The 20,000-nt window shown below is 39.9% G+C and overlaps 1 protein-coding gene across 1 annotated transcript in view; it reads right to left on the bottom strand.

Moving 5' to 3' along the window:
- LOC109088418 (calmodulin-binding transcription activator 2-like) overlaps positions 1 to 20,000 on the bottom strand; it is a 36,428-nt gene that overhangs the window by 3,951 nt on the left and 12,477 nt on the right. Inside the window, 14 exon segments of the mRNA XM_042754632.1 lie at positions 1,046 to 1,120; positions 1,207 to 1,280; positions 1,282 to 1,419; positions 1,548 to 1,568; positions 3,547 to 3,618; positions 3,719 to 3,760; positions 3,762 to 3,994; positions 4,992 to 5,315; positions 6,451 to 6,697; positions 6,913 to 6,991; positions 7,633 to 7,817; positions 10,999 to 11,159; positions 11,352 to 11,361; positions 18,729 to 20,000. The exon segment at positions 18,729 to 20,000 is cut by the window's right edge and continues 314 nt beyond it. Coding sequence (XP_042610566.1) covers positions 1,046 to 1,120; positions 1,207 to 1,280; positions 1,282 to 1,419; positions 1,548 to 1,568; positions 3,547 to 3,618; positions 3,719 to 3,760; positions 3,762 to 3,994; positions 4,992 to 5,315; positions 6,451 to 6,697; positions 6,913 to 6,991; positions 7,633 to 7,817; positions 10,999 to 11,159; positions 11,352 to 11,361; positions 18,729 to 20,000 — 2,933 coding nt within the window.

Below are 20,000 nucleotides of genomic sequence, written 5' to 3'. Positions count from 1 at the left end.
TTTGAGCCACATTAAAAAAGGTAGTTTGACTTTACCTCACAACTCATACTTGTTTCTCACAATTCTGTGTAAATTTTACAATTCAGACTTTTATTTCCAAATTGACTGAAAACAAATAGAAGATTATGAAATAATCTTACTGAATGTAAGAATTCCTATTCCAGTTGTTTATGATTTACTGAATAAGAATTAAAGGTAAGGAGTTGTGAAAATCTTTAGATTTTTACTCATAACTCTGTTAAAATTGGTTTTCTAAGTTTTAAATGAAAAAAAAAACCTTTTGTTAATTCTTAACCTCTTAATATTAATTCAAATGCTAAACAAGATTATTTTTCTTACCCCACTGGCAGATATTTTTACTTGTTTTAAGCAAAAACAAACAAAATGTGGATATCATTTTTGTCACGTAAATGCATCTTAATTCAAGAATTTGCAGATATTTGTACTAGAAAACAACACAAAAAAATATTATCTGCAAGTGCCAATTTTACCATATTATTAATTTCCATAACTTTTCATTCGTTCATGATTTACTAGATGCAAATAAAGGAGTATAAATACTTTTATGCACAATTTTATAATATAAATAATTTTTATTTAACTAGTAAAAATGATATTCTATTATATAAAAGCCCATGATGTTTTAAAATTTAATCAATTTCCAAGAGTTTTTCAGTCGTTTGGGGTTTAATGAATAAGAATTAAAGATAGGGATTTAAATAAAAAAGCACAATTTTATAATATAAATAAAGTATTTTATTTAACTAGTAATATGTATATTCATTGTATAAATGCATGTGATGTTTTAAGATAAATATTTTGTGCACAAATTAAAAATCTAAGTAAAATATTTTAACTAGTAAAATTTAAAGTCACTATATAAATGCCCATTGCTTTAAGATTGTATTAATTTCCATGACTTTTCCAGTCATTAATAATTCACTGGTTAAGAATTAACGCTAAAAGTTTATTTAAAAATATTTTTATGTTAAATTTTATAATATGAATAATACATACAATGGAAACGCGATATCTAGACGTGTACCTGTGTCTGCAGCGTCTGAGGAAGCGCATGATCTTCCGCGCGGCCTGATCCTGTTTCTTGGTCAGGAACGAGCCTCTGACACACAGAACGAGAGTTTGAGTGAACAATCACAGAATCACTCATATAATAACCTGCAGTGTGGTATATTGTGTGCGTCTCACTTGAGCTTGGTGTTGAGGGCCCCGGGGCCACGCGGCCCCTGCTTGACGCGCTCATACTCTTTATACGCTATTATAGCTGCGGTAGTACTGCTGGTATGAGGACGGCCAGATCCTAGCCCGCCGCGACTGCTGGAAACTCTCTGCTTCGTAATAACTGCGGAACTTACTCTGAATCAGTATGGCTGCCTGCGTCATCTTCTTATATAATGCGTACTGGAGGAGGAGAAACACAAACACATAAATATATAAATACTGCAGGAGGACAACACAATATACACAAACACACACATGAACACACACAACACAGCAGAAACGGTGTGAACAGTTTAGTTTGACGTTACCTTCAGTGCTATCCAAGTTAGCTAGCATGAAATTAAACGAGAAACAGGAGAGAGATCAGAGACACGGCAGCAATGTTAGTGTGTTAGCGAAGACACACACACACACACACACACACACACACACACACACACACATACAAAATGACAAACACACACTCAGTAGCTGAAGAGTCAGTGACAGTTTGTTTCTTAACAGCAAATGTTTCTGTGTGTATGCTTAGCCATATTTTGAGGATGAATTTGTGCCCAGAAGACAAACCAAAAAAAACCTCATTTATTTTACTTACTTACTTTTAAAAATGTAAAAAATGGTATAAAAATAAATAAAGCTCTTAAGGAAAGGCACCCTAGGGTAAAAATTAAACAAAATTTCCCATATAACAAATTAAACAAAGCAAAAAAAAAAAATTATAACAATAACAAGTTGTCATTTTTAAATATGCAAGTGAATCATTGTCTAACTAAATATGTACCAATTTGCATAAATTTGTAGAACACAAATCTGAACACTGGTTCAAAATTCTTGTCTGATTCTGATGTTATATTAGAGTTCAAGGTTTTTCCAGAGGAGGAATTTATATTTCTCTTTTTATCACTCCATAAATCAGAAAATACTGTCACAGACAGAAAACAAACACGTTTTTACCATGTTTTAAGGAGTAAAATGTTGTATAAATCATTGTGAATGAAATATGAACAAACCCCACAGCAGAAACCTTCATAATATAGGGAGGAATAAAACTGTAAGTTTTGGTGTTTGTAAGTGCTGCTGAAGTGGAGAAAAAACTCACAGTCCTTTAAAGACATGCATTCTCACCATGTTTAAATGATAAGATGTTGTATAAAATCAGAAAAATCAAATATGAACAAACCCCACAGTAAAAACCTTCATAATATAGAGAGGAATTAAACTGTAAGTTTTGGTGTTTGTAAGTGCTGCTGAAGTGGAGAAAAAACTTTTGAAGGTATGTATTGTAATTTTAATGTACAGGCGAAAACAGAAAAAGGACAATAAAATAATCACTTAAATGTGCATTTTGGATGTTTTCGTTTCACTAGACGAACAAGAAGACATGTTATGGAAGTAAAACAGGCCAAAATCTCAAAACTGAGCAGTGCATGAATAAACTGTTTGTCGGCAGTGTCTTGCCTTATTACACTTTATCTATTTGCATCTGTGGATTTCAATTCCAATACATATCTTTAAAAGATTTTTCTCCACTCCAGCAGCACTTACAAACACCAGAACTTAGAGTTTTATTCCTTTCTATATTCTGGAGATTTTTACTGAAGGGATTTTCACTGATTTCACTGATTTCTTGACCCTTGAGCACAAAACCAGTCATAAGTGTCAATTTTTTTACATTTATACATCATCTGAAAGCTGAATAAATAATCTCTCCATTGATGTATGGTTTGTTAGGAGGACAATATTTGTCTGAGATACAACTATTTGAAAATCAGGAATCTGAGGGTGCAAAAAAATCAAAATATTGAGAAAATAGCAAAAATTTAAAGTCACATTTCAGGAGTTTGATTCAATGACGTTCTCTTAGCATTGCATGTTACTAATCAAAAATTAAGTTTTGATTTATTTATAGTAGGAAATTTACAAAAATATCTTCATTTGAAATGAGTCTTTACTTTCTACTATACTCTACTCTAGATCTTTACTTGTAATATCGTAATGATTTTTATGGTCATAAAAAGAGAAAATGTATAATTGTGACTACCCGGGCATACCATATATTTTTTTATACCCATTTTTAGGAATAACTGCTTTTGTGCTCCAGGGTCACAAATAAGAAAAAAATGTCAACAGACTGTAAAAATACATTGTCACCATGTTTTTTAGGAATAAAATGTTGTATAAATCAGTATGAATGAGATATGAACAAACCCCTTCATAATATAGAGAGGAATAAAACTGTAAGTTCTGGTGTTTGTAAGTCCTGAAAAATATGTAAATATAATTAACTTTTGGAATTGACTTTTGTACCTGTTTGTATTTGCGGTAACAGCGCTGTATTACGGCTGCGGCCATGTCCTGCTGCTCCTTTAGCCTCCGCCCCTAAACACAACAACCAATACCCACACACTCAGTCAGTCATCTAGAGTGTGTGTATATATGTTATATATGTGTACACCTTATATCTGTAGACGGTTGGTACCTTGTATCTGCGGACTGGCGTTTCTGGATGACGCGTCGCAAGCTTCATACAGCTCTCTCTGCTCCGTGTCTGTCAGCGTCAGCAGGGCGAAGTCTCTCTCCATCCTTCCATTGGCTGAGGCGTTCAGAAACTCCGCCCACGCCGCGCTGCTCGGGGGGCGGAGCCTCTGCAGCGCCAAATCACTGAGGAGCGAGGGAGGGGTGGGACACAGACCCCTACACAGACACAGCAGAAACAGACAAGTGAAAACTAGTGTAATGTAACCAGTGTAGGTGACTTGAGCTCAGAAAATCAACAATACTATTCTCACATCAGCCTGTCAAAAACATCACATTTTATAATAAAATCACATCAAAAAAAAGATAAAAGAACAACAATTATCACATATACACATATAACATGATTCTATCAAATAAAAATATACAACAAACAAAAAAAACAACAAAGATCATCAACAAAACTATTAAATACAAAATGCAAACTTAATTTATACTGATTTATACTCATTTAAAAACTGTCATCATACTGACCCGCTTTATATACTTCATTTAAAGAACTGGTCACATCAGTAATTGGAATATATTAAAAAATATATCATATTTTAGTTTTATTTTCCGGATTACAGGATTCACAGATAAATAACAGGTTCACAGAACAGAACAACATTGTATTTTGAAATAGGAATCTCAAATCCTTGAGAATGAATAAAAAGTATTACTTCTTTTGTTTTTTTTTGAACACGACTGTGTATCAGGTCTCTTTATGTTGCTATTGTACTCGTGTTCGACGGTGTCGAGGTGGTATGGTGGCTGAGCGGCACGCGGTCGTGAAGGATGGTGGCGTCCCGCTCATCTCGCAGATGGGTGTCCGCGCTTGGCGCTCTCGGGGAGCCGGTCCGACATCTCTGAATACGCTGCCTCCCGGTTAAAATGTCCTCCTGTTTGATTCGCGTGGGCAGGCAGTGGCATCGCATGATTCTGCGTAGCAATCGCAGACCCACTCGCGACTCTTTTTTCTTGCTGAGCAAAACTTATCTGTATTGTTCTAACTCTACATCACCATCACATCATTCATTCACTGTGAGGGGCAATGTTCCCTATAACTTTTTTCTTGCTGAGCAAAACTTTTCTGTATTGTTCTAACTCTATAGCGGTTTGCCCGTGTATTGCAATTATTTTGTATTTACTAGAATTACATTCGTCGGACAGGTAGTCCTCGTTCTCTGCTGTGTGCACGGCATATTATTTCTTCTGCGTGGCTGAGACTATAATGCGCTGTCCAATCAGAGCGGCTCTCACCTGCAGGACCTCGTCGGACAGGTAGTCCTCGTTCTCTGCGTTCTCGCTGTAGTTGAGCAGTTCGTCAGCGAGCTCCGGCGCCGAGGGGCTCGAGGCCTCACAGTCCATCAGGAAGAGTGAGTCGGTGGAACCGGCCGGGGGCGGGGCTGAGAACGGGGAGGAGGGGGAGGAGGCGGAGTCCATGGGGTCAGGAACAGAGCCACTGGAGTAGGCGGAGCTTGGGGAGGGAGAGGGCGGGTCACATTGGTCATATATGCACGGTGGACTGGGGGAGGGGACACTGCTGGACGAGCTCAGACCTGAGAGAGAGAGAGAGAGAGAGAGAGAGAGAGAGCAGGTTAGTATTATTCACTAAAACTCTATCATAATAATAATAATACCATTTACTTTAAGGAATAACAATTCAGCTATACAGTAAACCTCTGTGGTACAGCATTTTATTTGACAAAAACTAAAACTAAAAATGTCATTTTTGTAAATGAATTGTTATATTTAAATTCGATTGCATTTTTAACGATTAACTTCTCAGAGTTGAATGATTGTACAGTTTTTGATTATGCATCTTTATTATTTCATGAAACAGAACACAGAAAAGATTAAAACACATCTAGAACACGGGGGAAAATAATAGAGATTTCATATGGCCTCATAACGGTTACATTTTAATCAAAAATTAAATTATAAAAAAATTTTAATGAAAAAAGATTTTGCGATCACATGCGCACTATGTAAAGGGAGCACATCTTACGATAAAAGTAAAAATAAAAATATTTTACAGGGCCTTGTTTTTGTTAATATTAAAATATTAAATTATCAAAGTTTTATGAACATGTTGCACATGTTTTTAAAAATAAAAAAAAACATTTTTTATTAAATAAAAAAAAAATAAATAATAACAACAAGAACAACATTCATTAAGTATATTTTAATATAAAAAAAAAAATACATTTAATTTTGTTTAACTGTATTAAAACTGAATTTTGACAAATTAAAACAGAAAGCACATAATTTAGGAAAAATTTAAAAGATTTTATTGGTAAAATTTCAATAAAATATTAAATTCTCAAAGTTTATTAATTTGATTAGACATCCATTTTAAATACAAACATTTGTTTTTAATTTTGTGTAAATTAATTAAAATGGAAATTGACAGAAAAGCACAGAATCTAAGAAAAATAAAAGAGACTTAATATTGTCAAAATTTTTAATAAAAATATAAAAAAAATATAATAAATTGTCAAAGATTTATAAATTTTATTAGACATGAGTTTTGAAAGCGCATAAATATTATCAACTGAAAATTTTATTTTTTAATGAATTGTAAAAATGCATTTTTAATTTTGTTTGAAATAATTACAACAGAATTTAAAATGAAAACAAAAGCACAGAAAAACGAAATGGGATCTGACAGGGGTGTAGTGTGTGTGTTGTTACCCGTGTCAGGGCTGCTGGACAGTGGAGACAGGGGCCGGTACGGAGGTGAGGGTGTGTCCAGTGTGTGTTCCTGCGTCTGAGAGTGTGTGTGTAACTCCTCCAGACAGCGAGCTAGACGTGTGTGTCCTCGTGAATGTGCCACGGCCAGAGGCAGACGACCCAGAGAGTCCGGGATTCCCAGAGCCGCGCTGCTCCAGCGGTACAACAACACAGCCACGGCCTGATGACCCAGAGCACACGCCCACATCTGAACACACACGGGTCAGAACCACGAAACATGACATTGGAGTAATGATGCTGAAAATTCAGCTGTGATCACAGAAATAAATTACAGTTTAACAGATATTCACAGATAACTGAAATTTCATAATAATTTTTACAGTTTTCGATCAAATAAATGCAGCCTTGGTGAGCAGAAGAGACCTCTTTCAGAAACATGCTTTTACTCATTTTTAACCGTACCAGAGGTGTGCAGGAAAAATGATCAACGTTCAAGGGATCCACTTCCTGCTCCAGATCCAAACTACTCACACTGATACTCCTGAGAAACACACAGAGACGCAGACAAACATCATTAAGCACAAAACACTCTGACCGAAGTGTCTGTAGACAAACAACAGAGATATCAAATATTTAAAGATGTAAATGTGACCCTGGGGCACAAAACCAGTCAGAAGGGTCAATTTTTTGAAATTTAGATTTATACATCATCTGAATAAATAATCTCTCCATTGGTGTATGGTTTGTTATGAGGACAATATTTGTCTGAAATACAACTATTTGAAAATCTGGAATCTGAAGGAGCAAAAAAATCTAAATATTGAGAAAATCATCTTTAAAGTTGTTCAAATGAAGTTCTTAGCAATGCATATTACTAATCAAAAATTAAGTTTTGATATATTTATAGTAGTAGATTTACTAAATATCTTCATGGAACATGATCTTTACTTAATATCCTAATGATTTTTGCCATAAAAGAGAAATGTATAATTTTGATCCATACAATGTATTGTTGTCTATTGCTACAAATATACCTGTGACACTTATGACTGCTTCTGTGCTGCAGGGACACATGTAGTTCTGTGTGTGTATGAGCTGTGTGAGTGAGTGTGTAAGAGTGTGTGTGTGTGTGTGTGTTTGTGAGTGTGTGTAAGTGTGAGTGTGTGTGTGTGTGAGTGTTACCTCCAGCGTATGAGTGTGTGTATGAGCTGTGTGTATCCCTGAGCGGCGGCGAGGTGCAGTAGCGTCATCCCTCGGTGTCTGACGGAGTGTGTGAGTCTGTCTGTCTCACCGCCTCGTTCCCAGCGACCGCCGGCCATCATGCGCTCACACAGGGCCACGATCCTGCGCTCGAACCACAGCCCCGACTGATACACACACACACACACACACACACACACACACACACACACACACACACACACACGTCATTAACACATTTACACACCTCCTCACATCTACAAGAAAGAAATCATTGTACATCTGACACTGTTCTTAGCTTTAGATCACAATCTGATTGCTCATATCATCACGTCCCGTAGTCGTTTATATCAGTCACTAGTTGCACAGAAAAACTTCCTTTAAATCTTAACATGTTCTGAATTCGGATTCAGAGTGAATTGATTACAGATTTTATTGACTGAGTTTGAGTCACTGCATCTGATGTGAAGCTGCTGTCAAACTGGATCTTACATTTCTTTTTAATCCACAGTCAAACTAGTCTTTTTAAAGAAACATTACCAAACCGTACTAACAAGAAGCTGATGAAGCTACAGGGAAACTATTTAAAGGGGTAGTATCTTTGAAATATATGTCAATAAATATTTTTTAAATATATCAGATTATGATGTTTATTTTGACTTTCACAGCAGCAGAAATTGTTAAATTTGTTGTTAAATTATAAAAATTGTCTAAATAAAACCGACAAAAACTGGATTTCATTTAGAGAGACGCGGTTAAATCTGAAACTACAGGTAAACACTGTTTTTAAGAACTATTCAATTTTGAGATTTTGGGATATTTGGAGATATTTTATTTTAGAGACTATTGGAAAGAAAACGCCCTAAATACACTTTGAAGTGTTTATTTTATCGCACTTCATCTATTTGCATCTGCTGATTTACATTCCAATACATATCTTTAAAAGTTTTTTCTCCACTTCAGCAACACTTACAAACACCAAAACTTACAGTTTTATTCCTCTCTATATTATGAAGGTTTTTACTGTGGGGTTTGTTCATATTTGATTTTTCTGATTTTATACAACATCATCTTATCCTTTCACACACATGGTAAAAAAATGCATGTCTTTTAAAGCTGTGAGTTTTTTTCTCGCACTTCAGCAGCACTTACAAACACCAAAACTTACAGTTTTAAAGTCCGCTCTATATTCTGAAGGTTTTTACTGTGGGGTTTGTTCATATTTTCATTCACACTGATTTATACAACATTTTATTCTAAAAACATGGCAAAATGCATTTTTCACAGAAATTCCAAATCTCCATCTGGAAAAACCTTTAACACTAATATGTCAACAAAATCAAACAGGATTTTGAATATGGATTCAGATTTCTGTTCTGGAAATATATGCAAATGAGTGCATGTTTTTGTAGCACATTTAAACATAACATTAAAAAAAAATAGTAATACAAAAAATATTTGCTGTTCTTTATGTAATCAATCAACAGGAAAAGTATGCTGATATTTATTAGTTAAATCAACACTAAATACACCAAACAAAACAAAATCAAAACATAAAAACATAAAAAACTAAATAACTAAATAAAAAAAAATACAACAAACAAAACATAATTTATATATCAGAACAGAAAAGTGTGACTAACTAAATATCTCACTAAAAAAAACACTTGAATCAGCACAGAGATCAAATGAATTGTTTTGAACCGTTCATTCAAGACAATGGCCTAAACAAATCGTCACACAATAAAATGCGACCAAAACATCAAGTGAATGCAAAAATTATTTGCTACTCAAAAAGACACTCAATTTCAAAGAACTAGTTGCTAAGAAACTCTCCTGCATCTGCAACAGGTTTAGATTAACCAGTAACAGCAATTATTTCAGTTGATTAGACTGGTTTAGATAGTTAATCTAAAAAGAATTAATTAATGTAGACATAGTTAAATGTAGATGAATGTAGATGAGAGGAGGTAGTGACATGACTACTTTTAGTTAGTTACTCCTCAACACACACCCTCCCTCCCTCCGTTTTTTCCCTCCTGTCTGTCTGCATCAGTCTCTCCGACCGTCCGTCCTCGTGCTGTATTGACGTAAGAGTGGAAAAGCTAAAAATGAATGACATGAATCAGCCGGAATGCGGTCTCAAAAACACCTGCCAGCTCAATAAAACCACCACCACAAAAACTAACAACAATAAAACAAAATACAACAACATAACAACAGAAACATACCATGAAAACCCAAACAATAAAAACCCTGAACAGTAACGTGTGTGTGTGTGTGTTTGTGTGTGTGTGGGGGTACACCAACATGGAAAAAGCGCTATTAATACATGCATACTGAAGTGATGTCACTGGGAAAGTTGACATTCCACTGGTAACCCTGATAACACACACTCATAAATCCAGCGCTCATCAACACACTCCACATCCTCCAGCGCTCTATCGCTCATACACTCACTCACGCACACACACACACACATACATTCACACACACACTCACACACACTCTAACACACACACATATACTCACACACACACTCACTCTCACACACACACACACACACACACACACACACACACACACACTAGGTGTCGACGTGACCTTCTGGTGAATGTTCTGGCAAGTAGATAAAGTCAAGAGCAGGGTGGGAAATTATTGTGGTGTACCAGTCACAGAGGCAAATCACTCCGATCAGAGGAAGAGTCATCGAGAAGATTCTAAACGTTTAGTTGAAATAATTTCTACATTTCCATTTCATTTATATTTACACTGGAATATTTACTTTCAGATATTTCACTAAAACATTTTATGCATACTTGTGCAATGATGCAAAAAAATGTTTTATTCAATTCATTGTTCAATTCAATTCATTAATTTCAAAAGCACAGTGAATCAAACTTTAAAATGTATCAAATTACAACAGCAGAATTAATTTCCAAATGAAAAGCCTATTGCAAATAATACAAAATTTTCCGATGTACTTTAGTTTCCTCACCATCAGTAAATGAATCCCGGGTGTTAACGGACAGGACTGGGATGTGTCTGTGTGCATCTAATGAATATATTTATTAATCACACATTAATCGACTCTTGCACAAATCTTGCTAGTAATCTTGGTTAGATTCCCAGGGAATGCATAGAGTAATAAAATTTATATCTTGAATACAATTCAAGCTGCTTTAAATAAAAGCTTGTATATAAATGTAAATACAGTATGAGATTTGCCAATAATGACTGAAATCAAAACACATTTAGTCGAGTCGAGAGAACTGAAGGTGACCGGACTGATATAAACCCGTGAACTCGGACTACAGCAGATGAAAAGGTTTTGCTGTGTGCTCGTACCTGGTTTTCAGGAGTCAGGCGCGGAGCGGAGCTCTGGTTCCTCGACAGCTGCTGATGATAGTGATTCATGTGTTGATTCTGCTGGTTGTTGTTTGACATTTCTGCCATTCGCCGCTCCATCTGCTCCAAACGCTCCAGAATCGACATCCTGAACTGGTTATCTGGAGAGAACGAGAGACGGTCAACATCAGAGAACGTTTACAACCTGATTCACTGCCGTAATGTGATGCAATTCTGAAAAAAAAGAAGAAGATTGCATGAGACGAAAAGACACTTGAAAGGACGTTCTGTCCAAGAATACAGTTCAGAGTGAGTTTACACTGGAAACAAACTGGTGTAAAAATAACTCTCACTCATAAAGTCCTAGTAAAAAAAAAAAAACAAGTAACAGTGAATTAAATTGAAATTTCAAGTAGAAAGACTGAAATAGTATTACCTTGTGAAACATACTCTACTAATATTGTTGTTGTGTTTTCGTCATTTTTAATTTTCTATTAAGCTTTAGTTTATTTAGTTTTACTTGTTTTAGTACTTCAACTTAAATTAAATATAAATGAGAAATGTTGCCTTGGCTACTGAAAAAAAATTGTAAGAGTTTATATTTTATTGCAGATTTTCAATTAATAAATTACTAGCAAATTTCACAAAAAAAAAAAAAAAAAGACAAGTAGCACATGGAATGAAATATCGAATGAACGTCCATTTAGTTATTATAAAGTTTTAGTTTTTAGTATTATTTCATTTTGTTTTAGTTATTTTAGTATTCACACAAAGCAAGTAGTTGGCAAGTAGCTGAAATAAAATAAGCTTTTTATATTTTATTTTATTTCAACTTACACTAAAAACATTGGTATATTTATATATATATGTGTGTAATTTTTTTATTACAATGTACCGCTTCAGCAAACATTATTTTCCCTAAACAGGAACTTTATTACATTGACCTGCAGGAAAGACATTTGTAAAACATGTTTTCCTTAGAATAAGCTTTGGATGATAAGCAGTATGTTTTATCACGCAGGAAACTTGGCAGAAGAACGTAACATCTTGATTCTCAACGCTATCCATTCTTAAAACTAATTCTAATATTTACTGTCACAGACACAAAGCAGACGTCTGTGTGTGTGTGTGTGTGTGTGTGTGTGTGTGTGTGTGTGTAGTGCTTGATTTACAGTGTGTTTGGATGTGTTGACAGCTCAACATACACACACACACACACAGAACTCTAACTCTATGAACTGCATAGATGTAGCTCCAAACACACAGAGAGCAGTTTTAACACACAGTCCATCCTACCTACACCATCCATGTGTCTCTGCGCCATCGTTCAGACGATTCGATAAAAACAGCCGATCAGAAAAAGCACAACTCCATGTCTGTCTCTGTCTCGATCGGTCAGGAGTGAGACATGTCCAAAAATATAAGTACAGAAGTATAAAAATGTTTTTGAGAACAAACACACTTCAGACTAGGGCAGATGCGTTCAGACAGGAGAGAGAGACAGGCGGAGAGAAGAGAGTACTCCACACGGACCGGAGGACAAGCGCAAACGTCCTGCTGGATCCTGACAGACGTCTGTCCCCGAGCGGGGAAAGTCCCGAACGAGACGAGAGAGAGACGCAGCGGAGCTTAAATTACTGAGCCTGCAGACGACCGCAGAGAGAGACAGACCCGTACACATGGATTTAAATAAGGCTAATTAACTGTGAGTCGTGCAGCAATTAGAAACCGTCCTGATAATCCACACTGAAGAACCAGAAACCACACACAACACACACACCACACACACACGACACCACACACAGCACCACACACACAAACACACACACCACACACACACACACACTCTCTCCTCTCCTCGTCTCCACACCACACACAACACTCTGTCTATCGCTCTCTCACACACAACACACACACACACGCTCTCTCTCTCCTCACCACACACAACACAAACTCGCTCTTCTCTCACACACACAATCACACACACTCCTCTCTCTCTCTTCCTCACCACAACGACACCACATCTCTCTCTCTCAACACACACACCACACTCGTCTCTCTTCTCCTCACACACCACCAACACTCGCTCTCTCCTCATACCCCACACACCACACCACTCTCTCTCCTCTCACACACACACACACACACCTCTCTCTCTGTCTCCTCTCTAACACAACACACACACACCACACTCTCCTCTCCTCTCTTCACACGCACCCACCACCACCCACACTCTCTCTCTCTCACACACCACACACGCTAACCCTCTCTCTCCGCTGCTCACACGACACACGCACACACGACCACACACACACACACACCACACACTCTGTCCGCTCTTCGCTCAGTCCACACACAACACACACATCCACACCTCTCTCTCCCCTCCCCTCTCTCACACACACACACACACCACCTCTCTCTGCACTCACACACACACACACACACACACACACAAAACCTCATGCACACACACACATCACACTCTGTTCTCTCTCTTCGACACACACGACACACGCACACTCTCTCGTCCTCTCTTGTCCGACACGTACACAACTACACCAACACAAACACACACACAACACACACACCACACACACAACAACACACTCACACACACACACTCCACTAACACAAGCACACACACACACACACACCACACACACACACACACATTTCACACACGCACACACACACTCCCACACCACACACACAAACACACACACACACACGTATGACCATAATCTCTCTTCTGTTACTAGCACAGATCAAATGTTTGTGTCAGGTGTGTGTGTGTGTGTGTGTGTGTGAGAGTGTGTGTGTGTGTGTGTGTGTGTGTTGTAGTGTGTGTGTGTGTGTGTGTTGTGTGTGTTGTGTGGTGTGGTGTGGGGTTTTACCTCACCGTCCCAGTGATAACCAGTCCTAGCTGTGTGAGCTCGGTAAGGACGAGGCGTTGCCGGAGCGCGATCACTCAACCAGCACTGAGGAGGAGACGCGCGCTGTGAGTCCCTTCAACACACGTACAGAGCGACGAGTCCAGCTTCAATGAGCTTACCCACAACACACAACACACACAACACACACACCACCACACGACACCCAGGAGACGTATTATATCTAAGAACAAAACCCTACTCCAAAAAATATCTCTTCTTTCATACACTTGAAAATTCTGCTTCCATATCATGTCTCTTCCTTCAGAGTAGTGAAAATAAATCATCCAAAACACTGGATGTGTTCTGTGAAGCTATGAGCGCCTCCTTCTGGCTGTGTGTGTGTGTGTGTGTGTAGAGAGAGAGAGTAGAGAAGGAGAGAGGGTTTTTGTGAGAGACAGATAGCAGAGTGTGTTGTGTGTGTGTGTAGAGAGAGAGAGCTAGTGTTTTGTGTGATAGAGAGCTAGAGAGTGGTGTTATGTTTTTGTGATAGAGTTTCCGGCGTGTTCCTTTTATTATCTTTCTGCCGTGTCTGGTGTGTGTTTGTGCTCCCCCCGACAGGTGCGCTGCGGATAACCAATGTGAGGTAATCAGTGTGGATCTGGGTGTCACCGGTGCACAGGTGTGGCCTCGTGATCAGAAGCTGCCTGTTGGGGCTTTTCCTCGTGGACGTTCCTTTCAGTCATAGATCGATCCGGTCCAGGACCGTGAGTTATCGGCGTTGCGTAGCGTTGTGAGATAGTCTTTGTTTGGAGACTGAAATAACGAGTATTTGACCGCCAGCAACCAAACCACCGCTTTTTCCTATTTCTCCTTCATTGTTGCTCTAGAGCTGCCCTATAAGGGCGTAACAACGAGAGAGAGAGTTGTGTGTGTGTGTGTGATAGGAGAGAAGTGTTGTGTGTGTGGTGTGTGTGTGTAGAGGATAGAGAGTGTGTGTGTTGTGTGTGTTGTGTGGAGAGAGAGAGTGTGTTTGTTGTTTGAGGAGAGAGAAGAGTGTGTGTGGTGTGTGGGTGGGCCTGGTGAAGAGAGAGTTGTGTGTATTGTGTTTGGTGGTGTGTGTGTGTGTGTGGTGTGAGTGTGTGTGTGTGTGTTGTGTTGTGAGTTTGTGTTGTGGTGGTGTGTGTTTGTGTGGGGGTGGGTGTGTGTGATTGGTGTTAGGTGTGTGGGTGTGTGGGTTGTGTGTGTGTTTGTGGTGTGTGCTCGACCTGGACAGTAACCAGAGCGCGGACCGCCCGGTAGCTGGTGAGAGAAGCCGGAACGCGCTTCTGGTCAAACACACAGGATTAACGTGCCGTGCCGTCCTCTGACCACGGGCCTGTGTCCGCAACAACCTTCCATTAACTCACGAGCCCTGAACCGGTGTGCAGACAGACACGGTGTATAACAGCTATCCACAAACTATAAACACTATACCATGCTTGTTACTTTAAATAAAATGTTCATTCTTAGTCTTTTGTGTTACTAATTTGATATTGTTGTCGTAATAAAATAACAGTATTTTTGCTGTTTTTGTCATTATTTTTTTTTTATATTTTGTTTATATAGTTTTTTTTCAGTCTCATTTTCATTTTAATTAAAGTATTAGTAATGTTGCTGTGTTTTTGTCATTATTTATTTTTTAATAATTGTCATTAATTTATTTGTTGGGGTTAAATTCCTTTACTACCTTTTCGACAAGCTGAAAGTAAAAGTAAGTTTTAATATATTTGTATATCGATACTATGGGGCAAGCTGTGGACTCTAATGGGTTGTAAGACTTGGACTTGTAAAACCCGAAGGTTTTGCAGGTTTGAGTACTCTGTGCTGGCAGGAGTTGTAGGGGTTGGTAAGGGGAGTGACATTCGAACAAGCGCTCTCTTCCTGCCCGTCAATACCCATGGGATGAAGTTCCCCTTGAAGCAAACACTGAACCCCCATTGTGCTCCCAGGGGGTGCTCTGGATATTATAGCTGGCCCCTGCCCACTGCTCCGTGTGCTGTGTTACACGGTGTGTTCCCTTACCTCATGACTGGTGTGTTGTGCATTGGAGTGGGGTTAAATCAGAGCACCATTCCGGTATGGGTTACGAAGAACTAAAGTAATGTCACAACATTCACATATCACCACCAAAATAACCCAAAACAACAAAACATAAAATAAAAATAATAAACACATAAAAACAAAAACTTTTGAACTAAATGCTTTGCTTTAAAATTAAAATAGAACATCTTTCATCTCTGCTGAGTCCCTGCTTCATACACGATGCCAAATCTTCATACTTCCAAGATCAACAAGTGCCCCCAACACATACGTAATCTCTTCAAAACATTTAATTTTCTCCTCTGTCCCCCTCCACCACCTCCCAACACTTCTATATCAGCTGATGATTTCGCCACATTCTTCACAAACAAAACCAGAACAATCAGTAGTCACTTCTCAGCCAAACACACACAGGACTTCAAACCAACCACACCCGCTACTAAAACTCCCATCTTCTCCTTCTGTCCCCTCACTGAGGCAGAAGTATCAAAACTTCTCCTCTCCAGCCATCCTACAACATGCCCTCTAGACCCAATCCCCTCAAACTCCTCCAAGCAATCTCTCCTACACTTCTACCAGCACTGACAAACATTATCAACACATCTCTCCTCACAGGCACCTTCCCCACTTCATTCAAGCAGGCTCTGTAACCCCACTGCTCAAGAAACCTACATTAAACATTTCACTTATAGACAGCTACAGACCTGTCTCTCTCTTTCCATTCATAGCGAAAACCCTCGCAAGAGCTGTTTTCAACCAGATATCATTGTTTCTCTCACAGAACAACAAACTGGATGGTAACCAGTCAGGTTTCAGGAGTGGCCATTCACCTGAGACTGCACTACCGTCAGTCCCGAAAGCCCTGCGGATTGCAAAAGCTGATTACAAATCATCAGTTCTTATTCTGCTGGATCTATCTGCTGCTTTTGACACTGTCAGTCATCAGGTCCTCCTGTCTGCTCTCATCACTGGACATCACATGGATTCCACTTCGCTGGTTTGAATCCTATCTCACTGGTAGGTCTTTCAGGGTGGCTTGGGGAGGGGAGGTATCCAAAGCACATCAGCTGGTCACTGGGGTTCCTCAGGGATCAGTTCTTGGACCCCTCCTCTTCTCCATATACACTACATCACTGGGGTCCCATTTTACAGGCACATGGCTTATCCTACCATTGCTATGCTGATGACACACAGCTCTATCTTTCCTTTCAACCAGATGATCCAACGGTAGCTGCATGGATCTCAGGCTGCCTGGTGGACATCTCGGCATGGATAAAAGAATATCTCTACAGCTCAACCTGACAAAGACTGAGCTTCTTGTCTTTCCTGCCACTCCAACTCTACAGCATGATTTCTCCATCCAGCTAGGTTCTTCTACAATTATCCCATCAACTTCAGTCAGAAATCTTGGTGTAACCTTTGAAGACCAGCTGACCTTCAAAGGCCACATTGCAAAGACTGCTCGATCTTGCAGGTTTGCACTGCACAACATCAGAAAGATCAGGCCCTTTCTAACGGAGCATGCTTCACAACTTCTTGTCCAGGCCCTGGTCATCTCTAGGCTGGACTACTGCAATGCTCTTCTGGCTGGACTTCCATCAAGCACAATCAAACCTCTACAAATGATTCAGAATGCAGCGGCACGACTGGTCTTCAACGAGCCCAAAAGAGCCCATGTTACACCTCTCTTTATCTCCTTGCACACTACTGGTTGCGGCTCGCATCAAGTTCAAGACATTGATGCTTGCATATAGAACAAACACAGGCTCAGCACCTCCTACTTCCACTCACTACTACGAGTCTACATCCCCTCCAGAAGTCTGAGATCCGCTAGTGAGCAACGCCTCGTGGTACCATCACAGAGAGGCTCAAAATCACTTTCCAGAACATTCTCCTTCACTGTTCCTGGCTGGTGGAGTGATCTTCCCACCCCTATCCGGAACGCTGAATCTCTGACAATCTTCAAGCGACAGCTGAAAACTCATCTCTTTCGACGCTACTTGACTTCATCCCAAGTAAAAAAATAAACATAAAAAATGTATCTATTTATTCCTTCGCTTTCTAGCTTGTACTTATTTGAACAATGCCTGAAACTTGGTATTGTGAGCACTTCCTGTGTCTGTTTGCCTCTTTAAGAAGAATCACTTTGTGTATTCCCCAATTGTGAGCCGCTTTGGATAAAAGCGTCTGCAAAATGATTAAATGTAACTAAAATAAACTATATAGCATATTAAATATAAACCATAGTAGTCTCAGTTATACTAAAATAACACTGGTGTTAACCAAACAAAACACAAGCAGAAACACATTTTATAATCAGAACAGAACTTTTGTTCTTCTTCTACAAATAGTCAAATCTTAAACTTCAGAACATAATGTTTATTCACCTAAAAGTTTTCATTTTGTATTCATTTTAAATGATTTTTGCAATGGATTTGCAGCAATTAAAGAAATAGTTCACCCAAAAATGAAAATTTTGTTATCATTAACTCACCCTCAACAAGTTTCTTTCTTCTCAAAAGATGATATTTTGAAGAATGCTGGTAACCAAACAGGTGACGGTACCCATTGACTTCCATAGTATGAATATTAATACTATGGAAGTCAATGCCGTCACCTGTTTGGTTACCAGCATTCTGCAAAATATCTTCTTTAGTGTTCAACAGAAGTAAATCATTCATACAGTTTGGAACAAGTGGAGGCTAAGTAAATGATGATAGAATTTTCATTTTTGTCTGAACTGTCCCTTTAAAGAAGAGGCATGAAGATTCAAACCTCGGGGTATGACCACTCGGGTGAGAAGTCTGTGATGTTGGCCAGCCGCTGGGTTTCCGCTGGGTTTCCTCCAGAGTTTGTAAGAAGCGGGAAGGGCAGGAACGAGGTGGACGGTGTTGGCTGAGGAGGAACCATATAGCGGATGGGGTAAACGGGCGGAGCCAAGGTGGGCAGGTGACTGACGGGCTCCTCTATAATGTGCTCAGATATAAGGTCAGGGAAGGCGGAGTCAAATGTAAGCCCTGCCTCCTCTCCATCTATATGGCCACAGTGGGTGGTGTCCATGGGCGTGACTTCTGATTCAAAATGTGTATGAGTGGGCGGAGACTGCTCCTCCTTCACTTGTACAGGACTCATGCTTGGGGGCGTGGCCGGGGGCGGGGTCCGATTCGGAGGTTGAATGCACATGGAGTGCTGTGACTCCGCCTTTTCTCCCTCTGGAGGCAGCTGATTGGTCGACAGCACTTCAAGGGAGGGTGTTATTTGGGTGGCGGGTGAGAGCAGATTGGTTAGGAGATGACTGGGCGGGGATTGAGCGGCGAATCCGGTGGGAGGAGCTCTGTCATCGGAGGGTGAGACAGACAGAGGGGAACTCAACGAATCGAGTTCTAAAGACGACTCCAGACACAGCGGGAGCAGCACGGGAGTCGTTTGCGTCGGAGAGAGTGAAAAAGACAGTGAGGACGAGGGACGACCCGGAATACTCTTCCTCTCCGTCTCAGAAGAGAGGGAGGATAGAGACGATGGAGGAGACGTGGGAGAAAGAGACAGAGCCAGAGACAGCGGCTGAGGAGATGTAGAAGGAGGTGGAGACGGGGAAGAGGAGGCGGAGACTGAGTGAGGTGTGAGGGTGGGGCCTCCGTAGGTCTGCCCCTGTTTGGGGCTGTTTAGAAAGGAGTCAGGGTCAAACGGGAGCAGCGAGGGTGATGGCGACGTCGGCTTTGGGGGCAGGAGTGTCCCGGGAGTGTCGGCCAGCAGCAGTCCTCCAATCACAGGGCTGGGCAGGAGAGTGAGTGACAGCGTGGCCACGCCCTGATTAGGAGGGGCGGGGCTCGGTGGGGAGGCGGAGCTTTGCGTGTCCTGCTTGGACGGCACAGGAGATAGAACGAGTCGTCCGCCGGCACGGGTGAGCGACAGGTGGGTGGAGCCTAACTCAGCGTTTGGCTCCTCCCCACAGCCACGCCCCACCGGTGCCGGCGTCGTCATGACGATGAGTGCCGCCAATCCGCCCCGCTGGTCACCATAGAATCCATTTCCGTTGCTAAGAGCGAT

Source organism: Cyprinus carpio, unplaced genomic scaffold (genome assembly GCF_018340385.1).
Source record: "Cyprinus carpio isolate SPL01 unplaced genomic scaffold, ASM1834038v1 S000006559, whole genome shotgun sequence".
Classification (NCBI taxonomy): domain Eukaryota; kingdom Metazoa; phylum Chordata; class Actinopteri; order Cypriniformes; family Cyprinidae; genus Cyprinus; species Cyprinus carpio.
The sequence above is the reverse complement of the archived record's forward strand: the minus strand, read 5'-3'. Positions and strand labels throughout refer to the sequence as shown.